This window comes from Sminthopsis crassicaudata, chromosome 2 (assembly GCF_048593235.1).
Source record: "Sminthopsis crassicaudata isolate SCR6 chromosome 2, ASM4859323v1, whole genome shotgun sequence".
Lineage (NCBI taxonomy): Eukaryota > Metazoa > Chordata > Mammalia > Dasyuromorphia > Dasyuridae > Sminthopsis > Sminthopsis crassicaudata.
The window spans coordinates 600,801,639-600,822,655 of NC_133618.1; the positions used below are offsets into that span (position 1 = coordinate 600,801,639).

The window sequence follows — 21,017 nt, forward strand, 5'->3', positions numbered from 1 at the left end:
TGACCACCTTGTGAACACTTGACCACCTGGTTAGAGAATCGAGAAGGAGGCAGAGAGGTAGAGAAGATGGAGGCTTGAGAAAAGACTATCATATCTGGTAATAAAGAGATAATTTGACAATTAAGTATTGTTTTCTGCATATTAACATGGGGAAGGGAAAAGCTATAGCAATTTACACCCTTTCTCATTTAACTCCGCGGACAAAAGAAGTTGTTTCCACCACCTAAGGACTACATTTCCCGGTATGCAACACCCTAAAGGCTCGGGCTTTATGCACGGCCTAATGAATGGTGGGAATTGTAGTTTTGCTATCACGGTAGGCGGTGGTTGGGAGCCAGCTTCCTCAACTTTGTGAATGTGAAACCCCGTGAACACGGGATGTTGTACTTCCTCCTGACCCGGAACAGGATGGTGTTGGTTGAAGTCCATAAGACAGCTTCTCGGACCAATCAGTGACTTGGAACTAGGCGTTGGCATTTGAAACCGCCCAATCAGGGGCGCGCGCTAGGGTTTGTTCCTTAAAGAGAGCGCTGAGGAAGAAGGCGGCAAGGAGCAACGGACGGTGGCCTGCGAGCAGACGACAAGGTAGCCTAGGGAGGCGAGGTGGTGGGGCGCCAAAGGGCTACTGTTAGAAGATTTTTGGGGGGAGGCTGTCCCGGCTTGGAACGGTCTGGAGGGGAGCCAGGTGGATTTCCACTGCTTTCTCTGTGTAGGAGCGGACGAGTAGGCAGACCGTGAGTGGAGGGGGCTGGGGATAGAGAGCCCGGGACCGGATGGTGTGGGATGAAGCGAGAGGGATTCGAGAGGTGCTGGTCGAGGCGGTTTAGACGATCCCTGGGGGTCAGGGTGAGGGGCAATCTTAGATAGCGGTGGATGTGTGGAGGGGGATGGGAGGTGGAGGCGCGCTTGTGTTCAGCCTTGCGCAGGCGCAGTAGCCCCGACGCCTGAACCTTTGAAGTCACTTACCCCAACCCTTAGTCCTGCGGCCCCCACCCCCGACCCTGCCTTTCCACCCTCCCCCTTCATTGGCCTTGTCCTGCCGGGCTCGGAGCTGTATTCCCCCCCCCCCCCCATCCCGTTCCTCCATTTCCGGGCTCCTCACTCCCACCTCCACCCTCCCAATTGTCTGGGACCCCGATTGACCCTCAGTATCTGATTCTGCAGATGACCGGGTCTAATGAGTTCAAGTTGAACCAGCCTCCAGAAGATGGCATCTCCTCAGTGAAGTTCAGTCCCAACACATCCCAGTTCCTGCTGGTCTCTTCTTGGGATACTTCGGTTCGGCTCTACGATGTCCCAGCCAACACCATGCGTCTCAAATACCAACACACTGGCGCTGTCCTGGACTGTGCTTTCTATGTAGGTCTCCAGATAATGATGCTTTCAGGGCACTCCTCCTGATTCCCCGTCACAGTGAAAGCCATTCAAGTCTCTTAGGGGATAGGTGACCAAGTCCCAAAGATATTTTTGTAGAATTGGGTGTGCGTATTCTTTTCTCCCATTATTTATTAAAAGAATCTCTTAATGCTTTTTAGATTCTTATAAAAGACAAAAGGAGCCAATCACAAAAACAAAGCAGGTTTGCCTTTGTTTTTAGAATAGGGTCTCTTTTTTTAGTGTCCTGGATTCTTTTGGCTGTCTGGTGAAAACTATAAAATGCATAGGATTATAAGTAAAATTCTATCAAATTACAATTGCAATATGTAAAAAAAAATCGGCGATCCCACAATAAAAAAATCTTCATTTAGTTTTTTTAATACATAAAGTAAAATACTTCAGATTATAAATGAAATCCATTATATCAATTAAGTTATCAAAATATGTTTTAAAAAAAAAGACAGATCTCATAATAAGAAATCTATTTAGATTTAGATTTTAGAAGTATCTCTTTCTGTCACCATCCCCATGCCCAGTTGTGAATAAGCTACTTTGTTTTATAGTTGGACGAATATCTTTGCTATTTGTTTGGTTTGTTAACCTTCCATTAAAAAAATGGTATATTGGACAAAGTTTATCTTATTAGCATGGCTAATCCTAACGTTTGTAGATTTTAAAGTTTGTTTGGAAGTGTTACACATTTAAAAGTTAAAAAAAAACATCTTTCAGGATCCAACACATGCTTGGAGTGGGGGATTGGATCATCAGTTGAAAATGCATGACTTGAATACTGATCAAGGTAAGCCAGCAGAATTTCTCATTTTCAGATCCTTGATTTTATAAGCTTTTAAAGATGTAGGTGGTTTATCAAGATAGCATGATAAATAATTTACATATTTGCAAAATAGCTGCAATTAAAATTGAAATTTTCATTTTAAAAAGTTGAAATGGCTTTTAAATTATTGACTATTTTCTGTTTTTTTTGTTTTTTGTTTTTCTTTAATAACAAAATGAGAGTGGCATCCTAAGTGTTGTGACTTGTCAAGTGGGACTTTGACTCTGTAGTGAGATGGATCCAGATCATTTTTATTGGCTTTCATCTTATTAGGATTTTGAGTAATTTTACAAATTTAACTTTATTTTCATTAATTTTGATTTTTAAAAGATTTTTGAAATCTGTGATATTAAAGTGTCTATATTTCCATTTCCTATTCCTTATACTTAAAACTTGTTAGAAGTCTTAATGTGCTCTGGTCTTATTTGACTTACTAAATGAATAATGCATTGCATTTTATTCTGAAGTGAATAACAAATAATTTTTTACACTAGGAAACTAGGTGGTGTTGTGAATGGAGCTCTGGGCTTAGAGTCAAGATGATCTGGGTTCATATCCTGCCTCTAAGACCATCTGTTCGATCCTGAGGGAAGAAATCATATAACCTCAGTTTTCTCACCTGTAAAATGAGGATTAAAAATAGCAACTACCTTTCAGGATTGTTTTGAGAATCAAACGAATAACTTATGTAAATGATTTGCAAACCTCAAAGTCACATGTGCTAGCTATTGTTAGAAATACTTGAAATCTATATTTTGAAATATATATTTTACATTTTTTTGTAATGTGTTAATGGCAGAGCTTGGCAGATATCCCAGTTCTTTAACTTGGTACTTAGAGTTGTTTATATAGATGTATGTATATATATGTATGTGTGTATGCATATATACACACACACATAGATGATATGTGCATATGTATCATATCTATGTGCACATTCACATATACTTATTATACCTACAATTTTTTCTCTTCCATGAAACAAACCACTTTTCGTTTTTATCTTTGGCATTTTCACTAGATAAAGTAAATAGGAATAGGAAAAGTTTTTTGAGTATTTTAAAGAAAATTCTACAAATAGATGAAAAGGAGAGGAAAATAGAATATTTTAACAAAGTAAAATATGAGTAAATATATTACATTGAACTTTCATTTATATGTTCTTCAAATATGTGGGGTTGTTTTATTTTGTTTTATTTTGTTTGTAGCATTCTTATATAGCTCAATATTATACGTATTCTAGTGTGTTGCTACATAGATTTGCTTAGACAAGTTTGTAGTCTCAAAATTTGAAAACGATTTACAAGAATCCAAAAGGTTTCATCCTGTGGTAGAATAGTATTTTGGGGAGAAAAGACAGAAGCTTTCATTTCATTTAGGATTCATTTCATTTCGAATCAGGAAATTATTGGCACTGGTAACAGGTTTTCTATTCTTCTAAATTACTTTTGTTGTATGACTTTAAAAGCTTGCAACTGGAATGGAAGTATCTCTTCCAAAGTTGAGTTGTTTTGAAAACCAAGTAAAATTATACAACACTGATGTTCTCATAGAAGTCTCAAAACTTCAAAACTAATAACCATAAAAAATTTAGGTTAAAAAATAAGTTTGGGGGAGGTTGCTTTTAAAATTTGAGACTTCCTTGTGAGGGCTCAAGGGACAAATTTTTTCATTCAAGAAATATTTTTTGAGGATTAAGTTTTTGGTAGATAGATCTACTAAAGGATACAAAGATAGCCTATTTTGTCATTTATGAGCTTGTAGATATCCTCTACTGCCATGTAGACCAGTTGTATTATCACACCAGGAACTTAAATTAAATATTAAAGAATTATAGGAAAAGGAAAGAAAAGGAGGAGTAGTTACTTCTGGATTGGATTGTAGAGAAATATACTTTTATATTCAGACTTCTGTGAAATGGTTGTTGCAGCTTACTTATTGGGTACTGTAGGAGTAGCTCATTTTATTGTTCTTATGAGGAATCTATTTAGTTGAGGTAATAATACTAGATATTTCTTCCCTTCCCTTCACTTTTTTTTTTTTTTTAAGAAAACCTTGTTGGAACCCATGATGCACCTATTAGATGTGTTGAATATTGCCCAGAGGTGAATGTTATGGTTACTGGAAGTTGGGATCAAACAGTTAAATTGTGGGATCCCAGAACTCCTTGTAATGCAGGAACTTTTTCTCAGCCAGAAAAGGTAGGTATTGTTTTTATAGTAATAGAAATTATACTTATTTAACTAGGTTAAATTGATTTGATGTGTATTTATTGCAAATAGTTTTATCTTTAAAGATTTAGTATACTGTAATTTCTTAAAACCCTATTAAACATATTTGAAAATTAACAGGGAGGCTTATTTTTTGTCTTAGCTTTATGCTTTGAAAAAAATTTGGCTTATACATGATTCCCCACACTGAAACTAAAGAATGCAACATGCTGCCATTTGAGTAAAGCCATTTAGCAAAGACTGTCAATTGTCCTAGATTTGCTTCGACATCCCCAAAGTAGAAAAAAAGAAGCTTTACTCATTTTTCTTTATGACTTGAGGTTTCGTTTGAGTTGATTGTTAAAAAAAGGGCAAAATGCACTGTCATTGTAATTTGTGATAAAGGTGTGCTATTGTTCCTTGTTCTTTTTTTTTTTTTTTTTTTTTTTTGGATAGTAAAAAGATGGAAACTAAGGTATAAAGCTTCTTTAGAATCAAAACTTTGTGTAATTTTAACCTCTTGATCAGAAAACAAAGCCTGATAAAACAAGCATAGTTGAGCATTCTCTGTATATCCCTGTTAGACTTTATCAGTTAGTAGTTAATTTTAAAGACAGATTTTTTAATTGAATCTACTTCTTTAGTGTAAATATACTATTCAGACCATGTTAGCTATCATTATGTACAGTATTGTATCTAAGAGAGCCATTATTTTTTGCCCATATTGCAGTCAAATCTACTTCTGGCAAGACCTTTGTTCAGAATAAAATAATTGCATTGTTTCTAGTTTTTGATTTATAGTTGTATATAGCATGTTAAGAGCTATGATAAATTGGTGACAGAATATCATATAATGGACAGCCACACTGAATCAAGCTGCTTATTGGTTCAGCGAGGTTCATTATGTCACTTTTTTTTTTTCTTAATACTTTCTTTGATAAATGTATACACCTATTCAGTAGTATGACAGTGGTTTCACTTGATTTATGGTCATTGGGGATAGGAAACATAGTTAGAAAAGTATATGTCATCTGTATAGTAAAGATTTAAGATAAGATTCCTGATATGATTGTACCATTATAAATTGAGCTCTTACTAGATTTCTGGATTCATAAACTGATATTTTACAAGACTTAATAGATTTTTCTGTTGTGTATAACTTGATTTTCTGTTGATCATCTTTGGCAAATTTCTCTTACTAAAGAAATGTAAAAATCTCATAGTCTAGCTTTTAAATTTTTAAAGTTTATATAAATGCTTCAGCTAACATTACTAAGGTACAAATTTAAGATCCTATTTTAGAAGAATACTGAATTATTAAAAATAGCTTGATACATATGGCTGATTTTATTGAAGACTTATTACCAAACAATCTTGAAAATGGAATATTCAGAAATCTATGGTGCTTTTTTTTTTTTTTTTTTTTTTTTTTTTGTTTGTTTGTTTGTTTGTTTTTGGCTCTTGTCTAACATTATAAATACTGAAGGTTCAAACAATTATATTAAATCTGTGAAGTAGATTTTTGGAAAATACTGCTAAAAAGTGGCTAAATTCTATATTTAATTTGTTCAAAAACTGTTTATTTCTATATAATGTTTGACTTTCAGTATTATTTTGAAATGTGCTACACTTTTGCTTTTAGGAAATAAAATACAAAGCCATCTTAATTCAAGTTGGATGGTTTGGACAGTCCACGCTTTTAATAATTTGTGGGGGGAAAAAAATCAGATCCAAAGAAAAGTTCATAAAAAAAGTATTCTGATTTTTCAAAAAAAAAAAAATCTTTCTTGAATTGTATAGCTTATTAACTTATATAGTTTTCTGTTATTTTTATGTGTAGAATAACTTCGACATAAAGGATTTTTTTTTTAAAGGGCAATGTTTAGATGATTTTATTGTGTTAAGTGATTTGGTTTTGGTAAATGGTAATTGTCTGAAGCATATTATTTATCTTTTATAAGATCATTGCGAAGATTTTATGAGAAGATTATTTTGAGAATTATTTGCTTTGAAAAGCCAAAAGCTGCCATAGCTGCTATAATTATGATATTTCATAATTAACTGAAAACACTTTGCCTCTATCCTTTTAAAAATTTGGGCCTCATCAGCTGTTTTTTGAAGCTTTGATTAAATATGGAGTATCTTGTAATAATTTTGCTATTCTTTAAAAGGTTTACACACTCTCTGTGTCTGGAGACAGATTAATTGTGGGGACAGCTGGTCGGAGAGTGCTGGTATGGGACTTGAGGAATATGGGGTATGTGCAGCAGAGAAGAGAGTCTAGTCTGAAATACCAGACTCGTTGCATACGAGCATTTCCAAACAAGCAGGTACTGATCTTTTAAAATCTCATTAAACATTGAAAATATGTGAATTCTCCTCTGGTTGTTTTTAAAAGAACATTTTAAAGCAAATACATTATTTAAATACTTAAAACCTGAGTACCTATTTGGCCAATATTGCCAAATGAGCTGTAATTCAGTTATTTGGTTTTACTTTATGATGAATGATAGATAGCCCAGATTTAATTAAACCTGGAATTTAGTTTGTTGAAATTTTGTAATAAAATCCCTTTTTAGACTACTTTTGCACTAAAACTGCCTTCATTACTTTACATGTACAGTCTTCAGAAGTTTTTGATAACAACCAAAACCAAACTTGGTAGATAATAGGATAGATGAAACTTTTCCCCTTTCTCAAAACATTTCTTTTATCATTGCTACAGTTAATGTTATGTGCTACTACTTCCTTCCATTGTCATTGCCAAGTAAAGGTGGGCTTATTAACTCATGAAATCTGGGACTTTTAAAGTCTTTAGCTGTAAGACTACATATATGCCACCTGAAAATGTAGCCATAAACTTTTAAGAAGTAATAATAATGTGATCAACTTTTTTGTAATTAGATTGGTCCACTTATTGTTCTAAAACTTTTTCTAAAAAGAGAGGTGAGTACAAACCAGCCATCTTTGGATAGTCTTTTAAAAACATGAGTGCTTCTTTGGTAATGGAATCTGAAATTCCCATATCATTTCATACTCTGGTAGAACAGATTGTGTTTCTTCAAATAGTGTTTGCCTTCTTTTTTATCAGAAAATGATCATTTTTGATTTTTAAATATTCATTCCTTTAACCCAGGATTTTTCTGTAGGAGTTAATCTCCAGTTTCAGAATTGAAAGCAATAGGAAAACCTCCAGTGAATTTTGCTACATTAAACTCTTCAAGAATATAACATTTTGTTTATATTGGAACACGCCTGTATTTTAAAAAGTCATTTTGAAAAGCATGATATTTCACTTTTGGTTTGTCTTTGACATTTCCTACTTTTGTAATTTTGCAAGGAAGTAGGAAAATTTTGAAATGTAGCATCATTTTCAAAAGTTTTAAATAAAAAACTTATATTTCATGCCGTATTCGGAATTTTTAATTGATTATAAACAAAGCTTGATTCCTGAGGAGGCAACAGTAGAGAAAGGGAATCAAATAAGCATTTATTAGCACCTCCTGTATGCCATTTAGATAGTGCCTTCTAACTATTTTATAGCTATCACTGGGGAAATCTGTTATACTTCCAAAATTTATTTTTTTGTACTGCATTAATGTGATATCACTGACAGAGAAGATTCTCCTTCTAATTGAGGCTTTGTAATAATTGTTTGTTTTCTTTAGAAGTGAAATGTTGAACCTGACAGATACTTTTACCAGGTTTGAATCTTTGTGTATCAGGCTAACTGGTCTTCCCAAGCAAGTGTCAAAGAATCACTCAAGTACTTAATCAAAGTTAAATTTACCCTGTAAAGCAATGCATTTGTTGAGTGTGTACTTTGTGTAAACCACTGATGTGATTCAAATATATGGAAGTCCACTTTTGTTTTGAGTAGAAAGCTCAAATTTAACTTCAGAAATTACATTAACTGGATCATCAGTTTTTCTCAATATTCCATTTATATTTTGAAATAGACAATTTTGTTTTTGGTTTTGTTTTTGTTGGATACAGAAAATAATGCTAAGTAAACTAGTTTTTTTTTTGTTTTTTTTTTCACGTTTTTCTTATTGGCAGGGCTATGTATTAAGCTCTATTGAAGGCCGAGTGGCAGTTGAATATTTGGATCCAAGTCCTGAGGTACAGAAGAAGAAATATGCATTCAAGTGTCACAGACTAAAAGAAAACAATATTGAGCAAATTTATCCTGTCAATGCCATTTCCTTTCACAACATTCACAACACATTTGCTACAGGTAAATTACTTAATAAAATATAGTTGTAATATTGTCATTGTTATTATAACAAATATTTGTAACAATGAAAATTTAATAATTATAGAACATTGGATACTATTTAAATTTTTTTTTTTTTTGCATTTTATAATATGAAAAGTATTCTTTAAAAAATAGTGACAGATTAATTATTAATTAACTTTTATTCAATAAATATATTAATCACAAGGAACATTTCTGTAGTTGACATTCCGAAATACTGAATTTATTTTGGAACTGCTTACAGGTGGATCTGATGGATTTGTTAATATTTGGGATCCATTCAACAAAAAACGATTGTGCCAATTCCATCGATATCCCACTAGCATAGCATCACTTGCCTTTAGTAATGATGGGACCACACTTGCAATAGCATCATCATATATGTATGAAATGGATGACACTGAACATCCTGAAGATGGTATCTTCATTCGCCAAGTGACAGATGCAGAAACAAAACCCAAGTGAGTATGCTTCACCTGTATTTGAGCCTTTTCTTGCATTCATCCTAGAATTTATTAATTTTTCCAAATTCATGAATAGCATTGTTGATGCCTGATAGATAATACAGCTGACTGTAGGGTTGGAGTTGATTTTATCTTGTTCTCCCAAGCTTTCAATATCCGTAGGTTGATAGACGTATGATGGATAAAATTGTGCCCAGTTGTTTTGTAGAGAAGAATGTCAAACTCTTATTCTTCTTGAAAAGGCACCATTATTTGAATCTCTGAAGTTATTACTTGCTTATTGCTGGAAAATTAAGTTGAAGAAATCAAGAATAATTTCGTTAAGCACATTCTTCTTTATTTAAAGACTTAAGAATGTGAAAAGTGTTAAGTCTTTCCTCTCTAGAGATGATTTTCCTATAATATTTACAGAAATTGGATGAATATAAGGCTTACTGAAAATCAAAAAGGTTATTTGCCCTTTCCTGGAATAATTTCCCTAGTTTTGAAAATCTGATGAAAGATATCTTAATCTTTTTGATGTTGACTTAAAGAGGCTGCATATATGTCAATAAAGAAGCTTTTTATTTGGATTATTTCAACTATATTAAAAAAAGAAACAACACTTAAGTATGAAGTATTGTTAAGTTAAGAGTTGTGAAACAGTTCATTGTAATGTATCTTTGAATTTCTCATAGACCTAATGTGGGGTCTGCCTACATGTAGTAGGTACTCCAGAGATAGTTGTTGAAGTTAATTTTGCAATTTGATTTCTAGTAATTTTATAAATTTAAATTTAATTTTGTTGCCCTCATCAATTAAAGTTCATTCTGGAAAGTGGCAAAATAAGGCTTTACTGGGCATGTTTTAGAAGTGACTAGAATTTGAGGCTTGCTAAGTAAAAGCTTTGTTCTTGCTTAATAAAACCTGTTCTAATTCTTTTGTTGTGGCTGGCCATTCTGATATCATAAAGTTCTTTTCCCTTTGTCAACTTGTAGGAAATCATATATATGACAGATTTTTGACTTTAAATGTCATGTTGCTGATGGAAAAGCACTTTGTTGCTTTAATAAAGAAGGGAATATCTGCAGAAATTTTAAATGGCAAAAAAAAGAGCTTTTTAAGTTTACTACCTAAAGGTCATGAAATTATTTGCTGGAGTGGAGTAAAGGTATTTTGAAGAATAGAGTTGAAGTGGATATGCTTTTCATTATATTCTTGTTTGGATTTTGCAAACTGTATAAAATTTGAATTGTGGTTCTTTTTGAACATAAATGAAAACATAGAAAACCTCCCCATATATATATATATATATATATTTTTTTTTTTTTTTTAATGGATATTAAATAATAAAGAGATAGCCTTCTATGTTATTTGTTTTCCTTGCTACTTTTAGTTGCTAATTCTGAAGCTGCTTCACTCTGCCTCATGAGGAGGTTAATCTACAATTAAACAATATTTCCTCTTGGCTCACCATTATTTTCTGAAGCAGATGGTTCATCATTTCCTGGGCTTTTAAACAAAGCAAGGTTAAGGTTAGGCTCTTGGGAATCAGCTAGATTTCAATCTTATTAGGGTGCAGAAGGAAAACTAATAAGAACCTCATAACTTCATTTTGTGACTGTAAACAATTATTTATTAGCAAACAATTGATCCCAGAAGAGCAAATTGTTTGAGTCAGTAATGAGCTGAGAAAAGACAGAGCATATCTGTGTATTTGGAAAATAATTGTAACGTAATTGCAGTACATTTAGACAGGCATCTATTTGGACCTGTTTCTATCTCTAAGTGAATTTTTGAAAACATTAATGAGTTTTGCATACTATTCTGACATTTATACGGTTCTTATGCCTGTTTCAGTTGCCTAGCCTCTGGTGATTAAGAATTTTTAAAATTGTAGTGAGAATGAAATTTATTTCATTGCAATTTTATCCAAAAAAAAGTACTAATTTTGGCTTGTTTTCTGTTGCCTTCATCTAGTGGGATTTTTATTAAGTTTAGAGTCCAGTTTTACTTTTTTTTTTTTTTTTTAAATGTGGGCAAAAAGAATATATTTTTTGAATACTATGGTTTCAATCAAAAATCTTGATAGTTTTTTTTTTTTTTTGGCATAACTTTATTAACAAAGTATTCTTTTGCTTTACAAATATTAATTTCAATGGAAAGTTAGTGTAAGCCTTCAAATCATCTATTGAAATGTATTTTCTTCATTGCAGGTCTACCTAATCTAATCATCTTGTGGAAGTGTGGCTTCTCTGTGGAAAGTTTTTGTGTACTTCCTACAAAAGATACTTGTCCTTAAGGGATAATTTATAGTAAATATGGATGAACTTTTTTGTTATTGGATTTATTTCTTTTCCCTTGCCTTTAAAGAACCTTGTATATGTGCCACTTAGTGCTTCTAAGAAAATTTTAGAATCAGGACTCTGTTTTTATGTTGTAACCTGAAAAGAAATTTCTCTTTGGAAATTTTTATCCTCCCTTCCCGTCTCTCTTCCCCCCCTAACCCCAGCAGCTTGACTATTTGTAATACAAACATTTGTAACAAAAGCATCTATTTCCTATTTAATAAATCAGTTTCAGAAACTGTTTTAAATTGTTGCATATTTTGAAATTTGGAAATTAATGGGGATCTTCATTATAAAGCTATCATAAAGCAAAATCGCTCTTTTCAGGACCATGCTAGGGCTATATTTTGCCCTTGAGCCACATTTTTACTTATATTTACTTCTGATGTACCTTTGGGACTTTCCTGGGAAAAAATGATCCCTTGAAGCCCTACTACTACTACCACCTTCCTTGTCTCTTAAAACAGTGTATCCTTGTGTAGGTCCTTGTGCATCCTGCTTTGCAAACCTGATCTGCAAGTATATACAGCTTCAAGAGACGAGGATGATACTTCAGTAGCCAACTGTTCAGCTTCTCAAAATGAGCTTAGAACTTGTGGAATGTGACTTTTTTTTGGTTTTTTTTTTTTTTTTTAGTATCTCCAATGTAGTACTCAAGTAGTAACAGAAATCCTTGCACTGAAACAAACTGCGTTTACCTAAAAAAATGTATATCTAGACATCAAATTTTGAATAAGAAACCTTGAGACATGGCAAATGTTATAACATGTTGATGGATCTAATTTATTACATTACTCTTTTGTTGTAATTTAGAATATTTTTGCAACCATTTGAGTAAACATAAAACGCATAGGATCTTGGAGTTGACTTTTTTAGCCAATATTTTTTGTGTCTACTCCATTTTGAGTTTTCAATTTTTGTATATTTACTACAGTGGTTAGCACAGTGATGGGTCATAGTATAGGTAAGTACTAAATAAATATTGTTGAATTGAAGGTGAATGATTTTGCTTTTCCCTTCAAAGTCAATAATGTGATATATAGTTTGAAATAAGAGATAATTGTTAACCAAAATGTAATCTACTTCAGGAAAAATTTTTTTTAGAAAAGTTCATATTAGCAATATGTTTGATTGGCCTCCATTGTTAGTTATTTGGTTTGGTTAAACAAAATTTATTTTATTTATTTGAGTGCAAAAAGTGTGGTAGGAGACTGTTTGGAGTGACTATGCTAAGTCACAACTTCAGGGCCTCTTCCTGATCTTTTAAATAAAGGGATGAAAAGATTTAGATTAATGAATTATGATATCCCTTCCCTCTATAAGGTGCTGAATAATGCAGATAATTATATAATTATTTGTAACCTTATATAGAATTGTGATTTCTCTATATGTTGGTATTTGATACTTTGTAGTATTTCATTATAGGAATATGTTATAGAAATGCTTTATATTTCCATGTAGCTGTTTTGCTTTCAAAAGATTCAGATCTTGAATTTACCACTTACTAACTTGTAGGAATATCATCTAATCTTTCTGGGTACTGGTTTTTGTTTTTGCAAAATGAAGTTTTGGACTAGATCATATCTTAAGTTTTCTTCTAACTCTAAATACCTATGACCCTGTGAATTAATTATATTTTTAACAGATTTCTTCTCTTCCACAAGTGATAACCCTTTTGTCAGTTATAGAATCAGTTTTGGAACCATAGGGTTGTCTTTCATCCTTTGCTATTTTTCCCAGTTCCAAGTAATCATCAAGCCTTGTTATTATTAGTTGTACTCTAAAATCTCACACATCTTTTCTTTATTCCTATTAATCTTGTCAGTGGGTTTTATCACTTTGTACCTGGACTATTGCAACATTTTCCTAACTGGTCATCTTTTCATTTCTCTTAGTTTATCTCACACACATCTGGAGACTGTGTGTGGCCTCAGCGACATCTTTTTGGAATTGTTAAAGGGAGTCTTTGGGCTGAAGGGGTTTGCTTCTATTGTAAAAATTTTTTCTAAACTCCAATTTAAGTGTTTCTTTAACCATTTTTTCTTGTTTCCCTGAATTTAGAGATGTGTTGTTACTGTCTTCTTGTCTGCTATTGTTGATGGTATTTTGTATTTGTTGTTTTATATTGTTATTGTATTTTGGTGTTCAGTTTGAGCACCAATTTTTCTCTAGTATTATCCTTTCTCTGGTATTATCTTTTACCACATACTCTCATTTAGAAGAATATTTTCACATGGGAAAGGAGCATTATATACAAATAAGGTTAGGGTTGCTAGGTATTTAAAAGTGTATCTACAAATATTACTCATGTAAAATGGATGGTATTTTGAACTTGCAAATCTATTTTCTAGCTGAAGTTTCTGAGGTCTAACTTTTCAGAGGGCTCTACCCTAATCTTTTCTCCTTTTCTGGCCTATTGTGAAATTAATGGACTCTCATGTTGATGACAGATGTTTCTCACCTTAGTGCTCTGGACCGAATTTATTTGCTTATTTCTAAAATCCTAGACTCAAAGAACTTTCTGATAACTGTACAAATTGTAATGTTCCACCCCCTCACTCTTGCTTTATAACACTGGCTACTTCAATACTAGTTTTCTCTGCCTCCTTGTACCACACTTAATGCTCCAAACGGAGGAAAAGGCAAAAGTCTCTTAAGATTCGAGTTGTATGTCTACAAAAATAACCTCCCAAAATGTTGAAGACAATTCTTTCTCTTTAAACCATGGTTAATCTTTATTGTAATAGCTAATACTAATTACTTATAGATCTTTATGACTTGTACTTTAATTATTTTGTTTATCCATTCACAATCCTCAAAATGACCCCCTCTTGCTGATCTATATTAGGAGCCCCTATTACAATAAATTCTTTTAATTCTCTCAGAGCTTGAAAATCTATATGAGAAGGAAGAGGTTAAAACAGAGAGTAAAGTTCCAGAATAGAATGGGAGAATAATGTTACTGGGAGTAATGTACAATTAAGTAGAAAACTGAACAAACTGAGGAAGGGGGCAGTGTGATAGATGACATTTGATTTAGAGATCTAGTGATAATTTCCATTCCTCACCTTTTAACCCTTCCTCTTCCTTCTCCCTCCTTCCAAGTCCATTGAGTAAAGACTATATCAGGCAGGCATTTATGGCTATCTATAAATCAGGCTATTTACCTCTTCCACAATTCCCAATATTAAATACTTGCCTAAATATGCCTATCTTCATGAATCTTTAAGTCTTTAATCGGATTCTTTATGCCTGGAATATAATTTCCTTTTATTTCTGTTTAACTCTACCCACTTAGAAATTAGAAATTTTGTCTAATTTCACATAGGCAATAGATAGTAAGTTAGAATAGCTTCATTCCTTTTTATTATTAGCATATCCATAATAACAATTACATATTACTTGAGAGTTCACAGAGCTCTTTACATAATTTATGTCATTTGTTGCTCATGCCACTCTTTTAGAAGTTATGTAGTTATTCCCATTTTATAGATGCAGAAATTGAATAGCCTTTTCTTTTAATATCTCTGTCATCTTGGACAATTCATTTACCCTCTATGCCTCATTACTTAAGAATTGTAGGAAACTGAATAGGATTGAGCAGTGTCATCAAAACATGTTCTATAGAATCTTTTTTCTGTGTGATTTAAATAGGAATTCTATGAGAAGTAAGCTAATATTTTTCACCCTAAAATATTGAATATCATACATTTATAAAATTATTGATGTATGACAGTTTTTCATTATATAAATCCTTTTATTCCAGAACTATTCCATATATTTGTCTAACATTAATAGGTTTTTGCAGCATATTTTAAACATAAAAATATTTGGCTAAATTTGTAAGGTAATTCTTATGTGTACATTTCTTAGTTCAATGAAGTTATAGTCAACAAAGATTAGGAATTATACTTTATTTTTCTACTATTCATTTCTTGCCCTCTTTCTAAGAAAATTTGTTTTTAACTTATATATATTTTTAATGGTTGTCAATTTGTGACAATTTTTCCTCCTTTATTTTGGTTCTTTTGACTTTTGTAAATTAAATTGTCCTTTCCCTTGCCTTATAAAAGTACATTTATGGATATTTAGTGCTTAAATGTTTGTAGTATGTTTTCTTTGTAAAACTAGTAAATAGAGTATAGGGAAAGGAAGCCAAAGAAGCTAGAGAGTCATTTATTGGGGGGAAAAAAGTCATCAAAGCTTTAGAGGAAGCATTGGTTAGATCCATCTTCATACGAAACTATAATCATTAAAAAAAAAAAAAGAGTAGAGTTGGGACTAAAAGTTGATTATTGTCCTCTGACATATAAGATATACCTTGTCTTCATATCTCCCCCAAAAAAAAAATTTTTTTCAAACTTGGTAGTTATCTGCAAAGTTAACATTAAGATATACATTATTTCTAGGACATTGCAAGCTTCAAGTTATTTAAAATGTTTTAAAATAGACATGTCAATTTTAACAAAATGGTTATTTAGCTTGCTTATGTATCTACTTGTATTTTTCTTGTAAATATTTTTGTTGTTGTTGCTGTTATCCTTATATATTCTTAACCAGAGTGTATATTATTCAATTTATTTTCTTTTCTATCACTTCATATAATGGATCTTCTAACAATTATTTGTATTCTCCACATTCATCATTTATTTTGCTACAAATTATTGGAATATGGTATTTTGTTATTGTAACAGGTCTTTTTTTCCTTTTATATAGTATGTAGTCTATACTTGTCTTTAAAGATAAAATTAGCATAATTCAACAGATTGCATCCTATAAGAATAGAAAGATTTATCACGAATTCTCAAATGAAATAATAGCCTTATGAAAATATGTTGTCATCTAAAATAATTGTAGATCTGGCTTCATGATTCTTCTCTCCCTAGATTTCCTTACCTTACCCTTTGAAATGTCTTTGGGTAGCCCATCTCTCACTTTGGAAAGTACTGATTTAAGCTATTAAAACGAGTTACTGCAGTTTCCTTTTAAAATGACATCATGCAGCATTGCTTTGATTGGTACCAGTGCCAAGAAAAATGAAAGCTGCAGAGCTTAGTGGTCACAAGATACCAATTTGCCCATTATGTACAAAGGCCCCTTTTCCTTGATCAGTGGCATGCTTTAACAATGCTTTCATTTTAGAAGGATACCCACAGAACTTGACCTAAGGTTGTGGCAAACACCTGCTTTATTTGGAAATTTTTTTGTATGTAGGTGGGAAAAGTTCTCAAGATCACTACTAGATCTATGATTTATACATACTCTAGTTGAAGTGTGAGAGAAATGGCTTGACTTACTTGTTTATTTGATATGTCATGCTTTGACAAACAAAAACTTTTAGTACTAAACTCTTTAGTATACAAGGATTTGTTTTTTTCCTTTTTTATATTTTTAATTTTATAATTATAAATTTTTTTGACAATATATATGCGTGAGTAATTTTTTTTTTATAACATTATCCCTTGTATTCATTTTTCCAAATTTTCCCCTCCCTCCCTCTACTCCCTCCCCTAGATGAAAGGCAATCCCATACATTTTACATGTGTTACAGTATAAGCTAGATATAATATATGTTTATAAATCCAATTTTCTTGTTGCACGTTAAGTATTGGATTTCAAAGGTATAAGTAACCTGGGCAGATAGACAGTAGTGCTAACAGTTTACATTCACTTCCCTGTGTTTTCTCTGGGTGTAGTTGTTTCTGTCCATCATTGATCAACTGGAAGTGAGTTGGATCTTCTTTATGTTGAAGATATTCACTTCCATCAGAATACATTTTCATATAGCATTGTTGTTGAAGTTATACAAAGATTTGTTTTGCTACAAATTAGTATTTTATCACATTACTCTAAAATGACCTGGATGAAATAACAATTGAAAAGAAAAGTTGTCTCCTTGGAAAGGAGAGTGCCTTATGTTTCTTTCCTCTACCCTTAACCTCCAGGTACACTAGTACCAGTATGTGGAATCCAAGTTGAGTATGTGGGAGAGTTTATTTTCTTTGATTGTTTTTCATTATGTTATTTTATTTCATTATGTCCAAGAAATATTTTTTCACCTCTGACCATACTTGGCTGTGCAAATTCACAACTTGGTGTAGTTCACACAAGTTGGAGGAGCTGTACAAATTATACATACTGGTCTCAAAAGCACCTAAATTTGCTTTTTCAATATAACAAAGTACCTTTCATCTGTTTTATAGGACTTGGTTATAGCCTATTGCAGTAATATAAAATCTATGTACCTAGACTTCTGACCTTGTTATAACATCACTTTATAATTCTCGAAATAACTTGGCTTCTAAAGATTTTCTTACTACCAGCTATGTGTTCTTAAGGAGCTCAGGAATGATTTGTTTTCATTGTTTCATAACCCTTATCTCCTGAGCCAGAAAAGAACAACTTTTTTTTGGGGAAGTTTTGATGATCCATTCATTATTTCACACTGTAACATGGTATCTAATATTAGCATTCTTTTATCTAAAAAAAATCCCTTGCACAAAATAACCTCATAAGCTTGTAAGGGGAATATTTTGCAAACCTTCCTCATTTCCAACTGCACATTACAACTCTTACAAAACTCTTCTCCTTGGTTCTTGTCTTTTTGTGGTGTGTTCCTCCCCTCCTTCCCTCTCTCCCTCCACCCCTCAGTGTGCTATTGGGGGGGGGGGGGAACATTCCTCCAAGTCTCTAGACACACTTAAAGGGATTGTCTCTCATTTATCAGCCCTTATTTTTAAATGTGTAACTGGCCCCACCTCTTTTAGTTGTACATCTTTGGTTTTTTTTGCACTCAGGTGCCACAAGTATGTGAATGACTGTTTGATAAGTCAAGAGGCAGTATTGTACAAGGGCAAACACAGAACTTGGAACCATAGGATCTGAGTTTCATTACAGGCTCTTCTGTGTGATGTGGGACAAGGAATTTATTTCCCTGAGTCTTCCTTTATTTGTAAAATATTAAACTAAGTGATTTAAAAAGATTCAGTCTCCAAATCTTAAGAAACATTTATGATAAGTATAATTTTAGTGGGCATGTGTTTTATCTAGCTTGCTGGTTGAATTTTGGCTGATTATTTTCTTTCTTACAAATAGGGAAACATGGACAATGAGTTGACACTTAGTCTCATGTGGTAAAAATGATAGAAAATTCATTGTGTTGCTAGTTTTTTTGCTTTTTATTAAATGTGAATCAACTTTTTATTTGCCAGTAGGAATCAAAGGTGCTATATTTTTTTACTGGCATTTTGGTATACATTTATTTATCTTCATATTTGTAAATATAACAGCAAAATAAATTAATACATTAATTTATTAAATCCTGAACTTTGAATCTGCTTGGTTAGTTTTATAGTATGACTCATAAACACTAATATCAATTAACAAAATTATGAAATACTATAATTAACAAAATTATGAAATACTATGGGTGAAGTACTATACTAATCTTAGAAATACAGAGATGAAAAGAAAATTGTTTTTGCCTTTAAGAAGTTTTTTTTTCTTCTGGGTGGTCCAATGTAGATTCAAATAAAGAATAATTGCATAAGGGTAAGAGTATTAGTGATTAATGCAGTAAAAAGGGAGGACTTAATTAATGCAAGTGTTAGTATCTGTACTTGACCTTTAAGACTTACAAAGATTCTCAGTGGTTGAAATGAGGAAGACATACGTTAGTTTAATCCAATACCTTTCCTTCAAAAGTTTGCCTTTGTGGAAGACAAAACTGCAATGAGCTAGTTTGGCAGGAACATATTGGGCATAAATGGAAGTAGTAGGCAGGAAGACGAAAAGTAGAGCCAAATTGTGACCACTTTTAAATACTAGACAGAGGATTTTGTATATAGTTTTAAAGGCAAGAGAGCCACAGATTTTTGACTGAAATAGTGCTATGATAGATCCCACTTACATTGGGTAATTTTGTACCTTCTAGAATGTAATTTGAATATAGAAAGAAAACAAGTAGGGGACTTTTAACAATTGAATGTTGATGAGGGGCTGATTAGTGCTGGTTATGGGAAAAGAAATGTATTATCAATAAAATGTGACGATTTAATGGGTAAATAAGTCCTAGGAAAAGGCAGACATCAGTGATGACTTCAAGATTGATTTCCCACCTGGATAACTAGATGGCTTTCAACAGAAGATGAGAAGTTTGGGGGAAGAGGTAGGTTTAAGGGGAAGATGAGCTCAAGTTGAGTTTAAAATGTCATCCAAGTAAAGATTTCTAGTTGGCAGGGTATAGAAGTAGAGTTCAGGAGAAAAACGGAATCATCTGTATATTGATCTGGGTCTTATAATGGAGTCATCTGTATATTGATTTAGGGCTTAGAATAGAACCTTGGAAAGGTACCATGTTTATGAGGGGTAAGAAATAAGTAATTCAGCAGAGGACATTAAAGAATTGGAGAACACAGAAAAGTTACAAAATCAAAAATCAAAGTTATATTTTCAGAAAGCCTTGGTCATAGATCCTAGATCCTAAAATCCCTGTTTTAGAAAGATTCTTGTAAGAGATCACAAGCTTCTAAATGTCTTCAACTCTTGAGATTTCTGTGAATAAGTTTGGGAGTGAAAGAGAGAAGGAAAAACACAAAATTATGATCTCAGAAAATAATTTGTTTTTCCTCTTTAAGGTATTACTGATTTTTTTTAATACCACTCTCTTCTCTTACTGTTCTCACCTAGCTGTCCCAAACCTTTCATACAAAAGAAAAAATGATGCAAAGCTAGCAGATCTTTGCATAAATATGTGTAACATTTCACTATCTTCCAAAAGGAAGAACTTATTTCATTATTAGTTTTCAGAAACCAAAATTGATCATTGCAATTAATCTGATTTCTTAATGTCTTTTAGTGTTTAGATTATTATAGTCTAATATAGATTTTTAAATTTACATTATAGTCATTATGTGTATGTATATATTTTCCTGATTCCGTTTTCTTTGCTCTAAGTTATTTTGTGCCTTCCCATGTTTTTCTGAATTTATCATTTCTTATAGTGCAATAATACTCCATTATATCCATATACTATAATATGTTCATTCCTCATTTGATAGGGACTCACTTTGTTCGAGTTTTTTGCTTATATAAAAATAACTACTTTGTTTAGTATATATGGACTCTTGTGTTTGTGGGGGGGGGGGTTAGGTGGTTGAAAGAGTCTAGAACTTGGATCCCAACTTAAAATCCTGACTCTCCCATTTATTTTTCTTGTGTTCCATTGGGCAGATTTCTTCCCTGGGCTTGAAGGAGTTTGACTAGCTGACCTCTCTGCTCCCTTTTGTTTTAGATCTATAAGATCTTGTGACTTTGTTGCCTTGGAATACATGCCTAGCAATGGGATCATTAGACCTAAATAATTTAAATAGACTTTCCTCACCTATCTGAATTTCTTTTCTTCATTTAATTTCTTACACAAGCTACATTGATTTATTTCTCTAGTTTTTGTAAAAACTAGTTGAAATGAGCTAGTTTTTTATTGTTTTGATTGCCTCTAAGGTTTATTTGTTATTATTATTATTTTTGCTTTTTTGCTGAGACAAT

At 32.5% G+C, this 21,017-nt stretch overlaps 1 protein-coding gene across 6 annotated transcripts in view; it reads left to right on the top strand.

Moving 5' to 3' along the window:
- Nucleotides 1-21,017, top strand: part of BUB3 (BUB3 mitotic checkpoint protein) — a 44,348-nt gene continuing 23,331 nt past the window's right edge. The window contains exons 1-8 of one of the 6 annotated variants that reach the window (XM_074284972.1): nt 2-585; nt 1,165-1,359; nt 2,107-2,176; nt 4,262-4,413; nt 6,594-6,752; nt 8,482-8,659; nt 8,925-9,141; nt 11,340-11,719. In XM_074284972.1, coding sequence (XP_074141073.1) covers nt 1,165-1,359; nt 2,107-2,176; nt 4,262-4,413; nt 6,594-6,752; nt 8,482-8,659; nt 8,925-9,141; nt 11,340-11,349 — 981 coding nt within the window. In that variant the 5' untranslated portion in view covers nt 2-585 and the 3' untranslated portion in view covers nt 11,350-11,719. Of the gene's footprint in view, nt 807-1,164; nt 1,360-2,106; nt 2,177-4,261; nt 4,414-6,593; nt 6,753-8,481; nt 8,660-8,924; nt 9,142-11,339; nt 11,720-21,017 lie in introns of those variants that run through there. The other 5 variants (XM_074284973.1, XM_074284969.1, XM_074284970.1 and 2 more) reach the window with 5 other exon arrangements.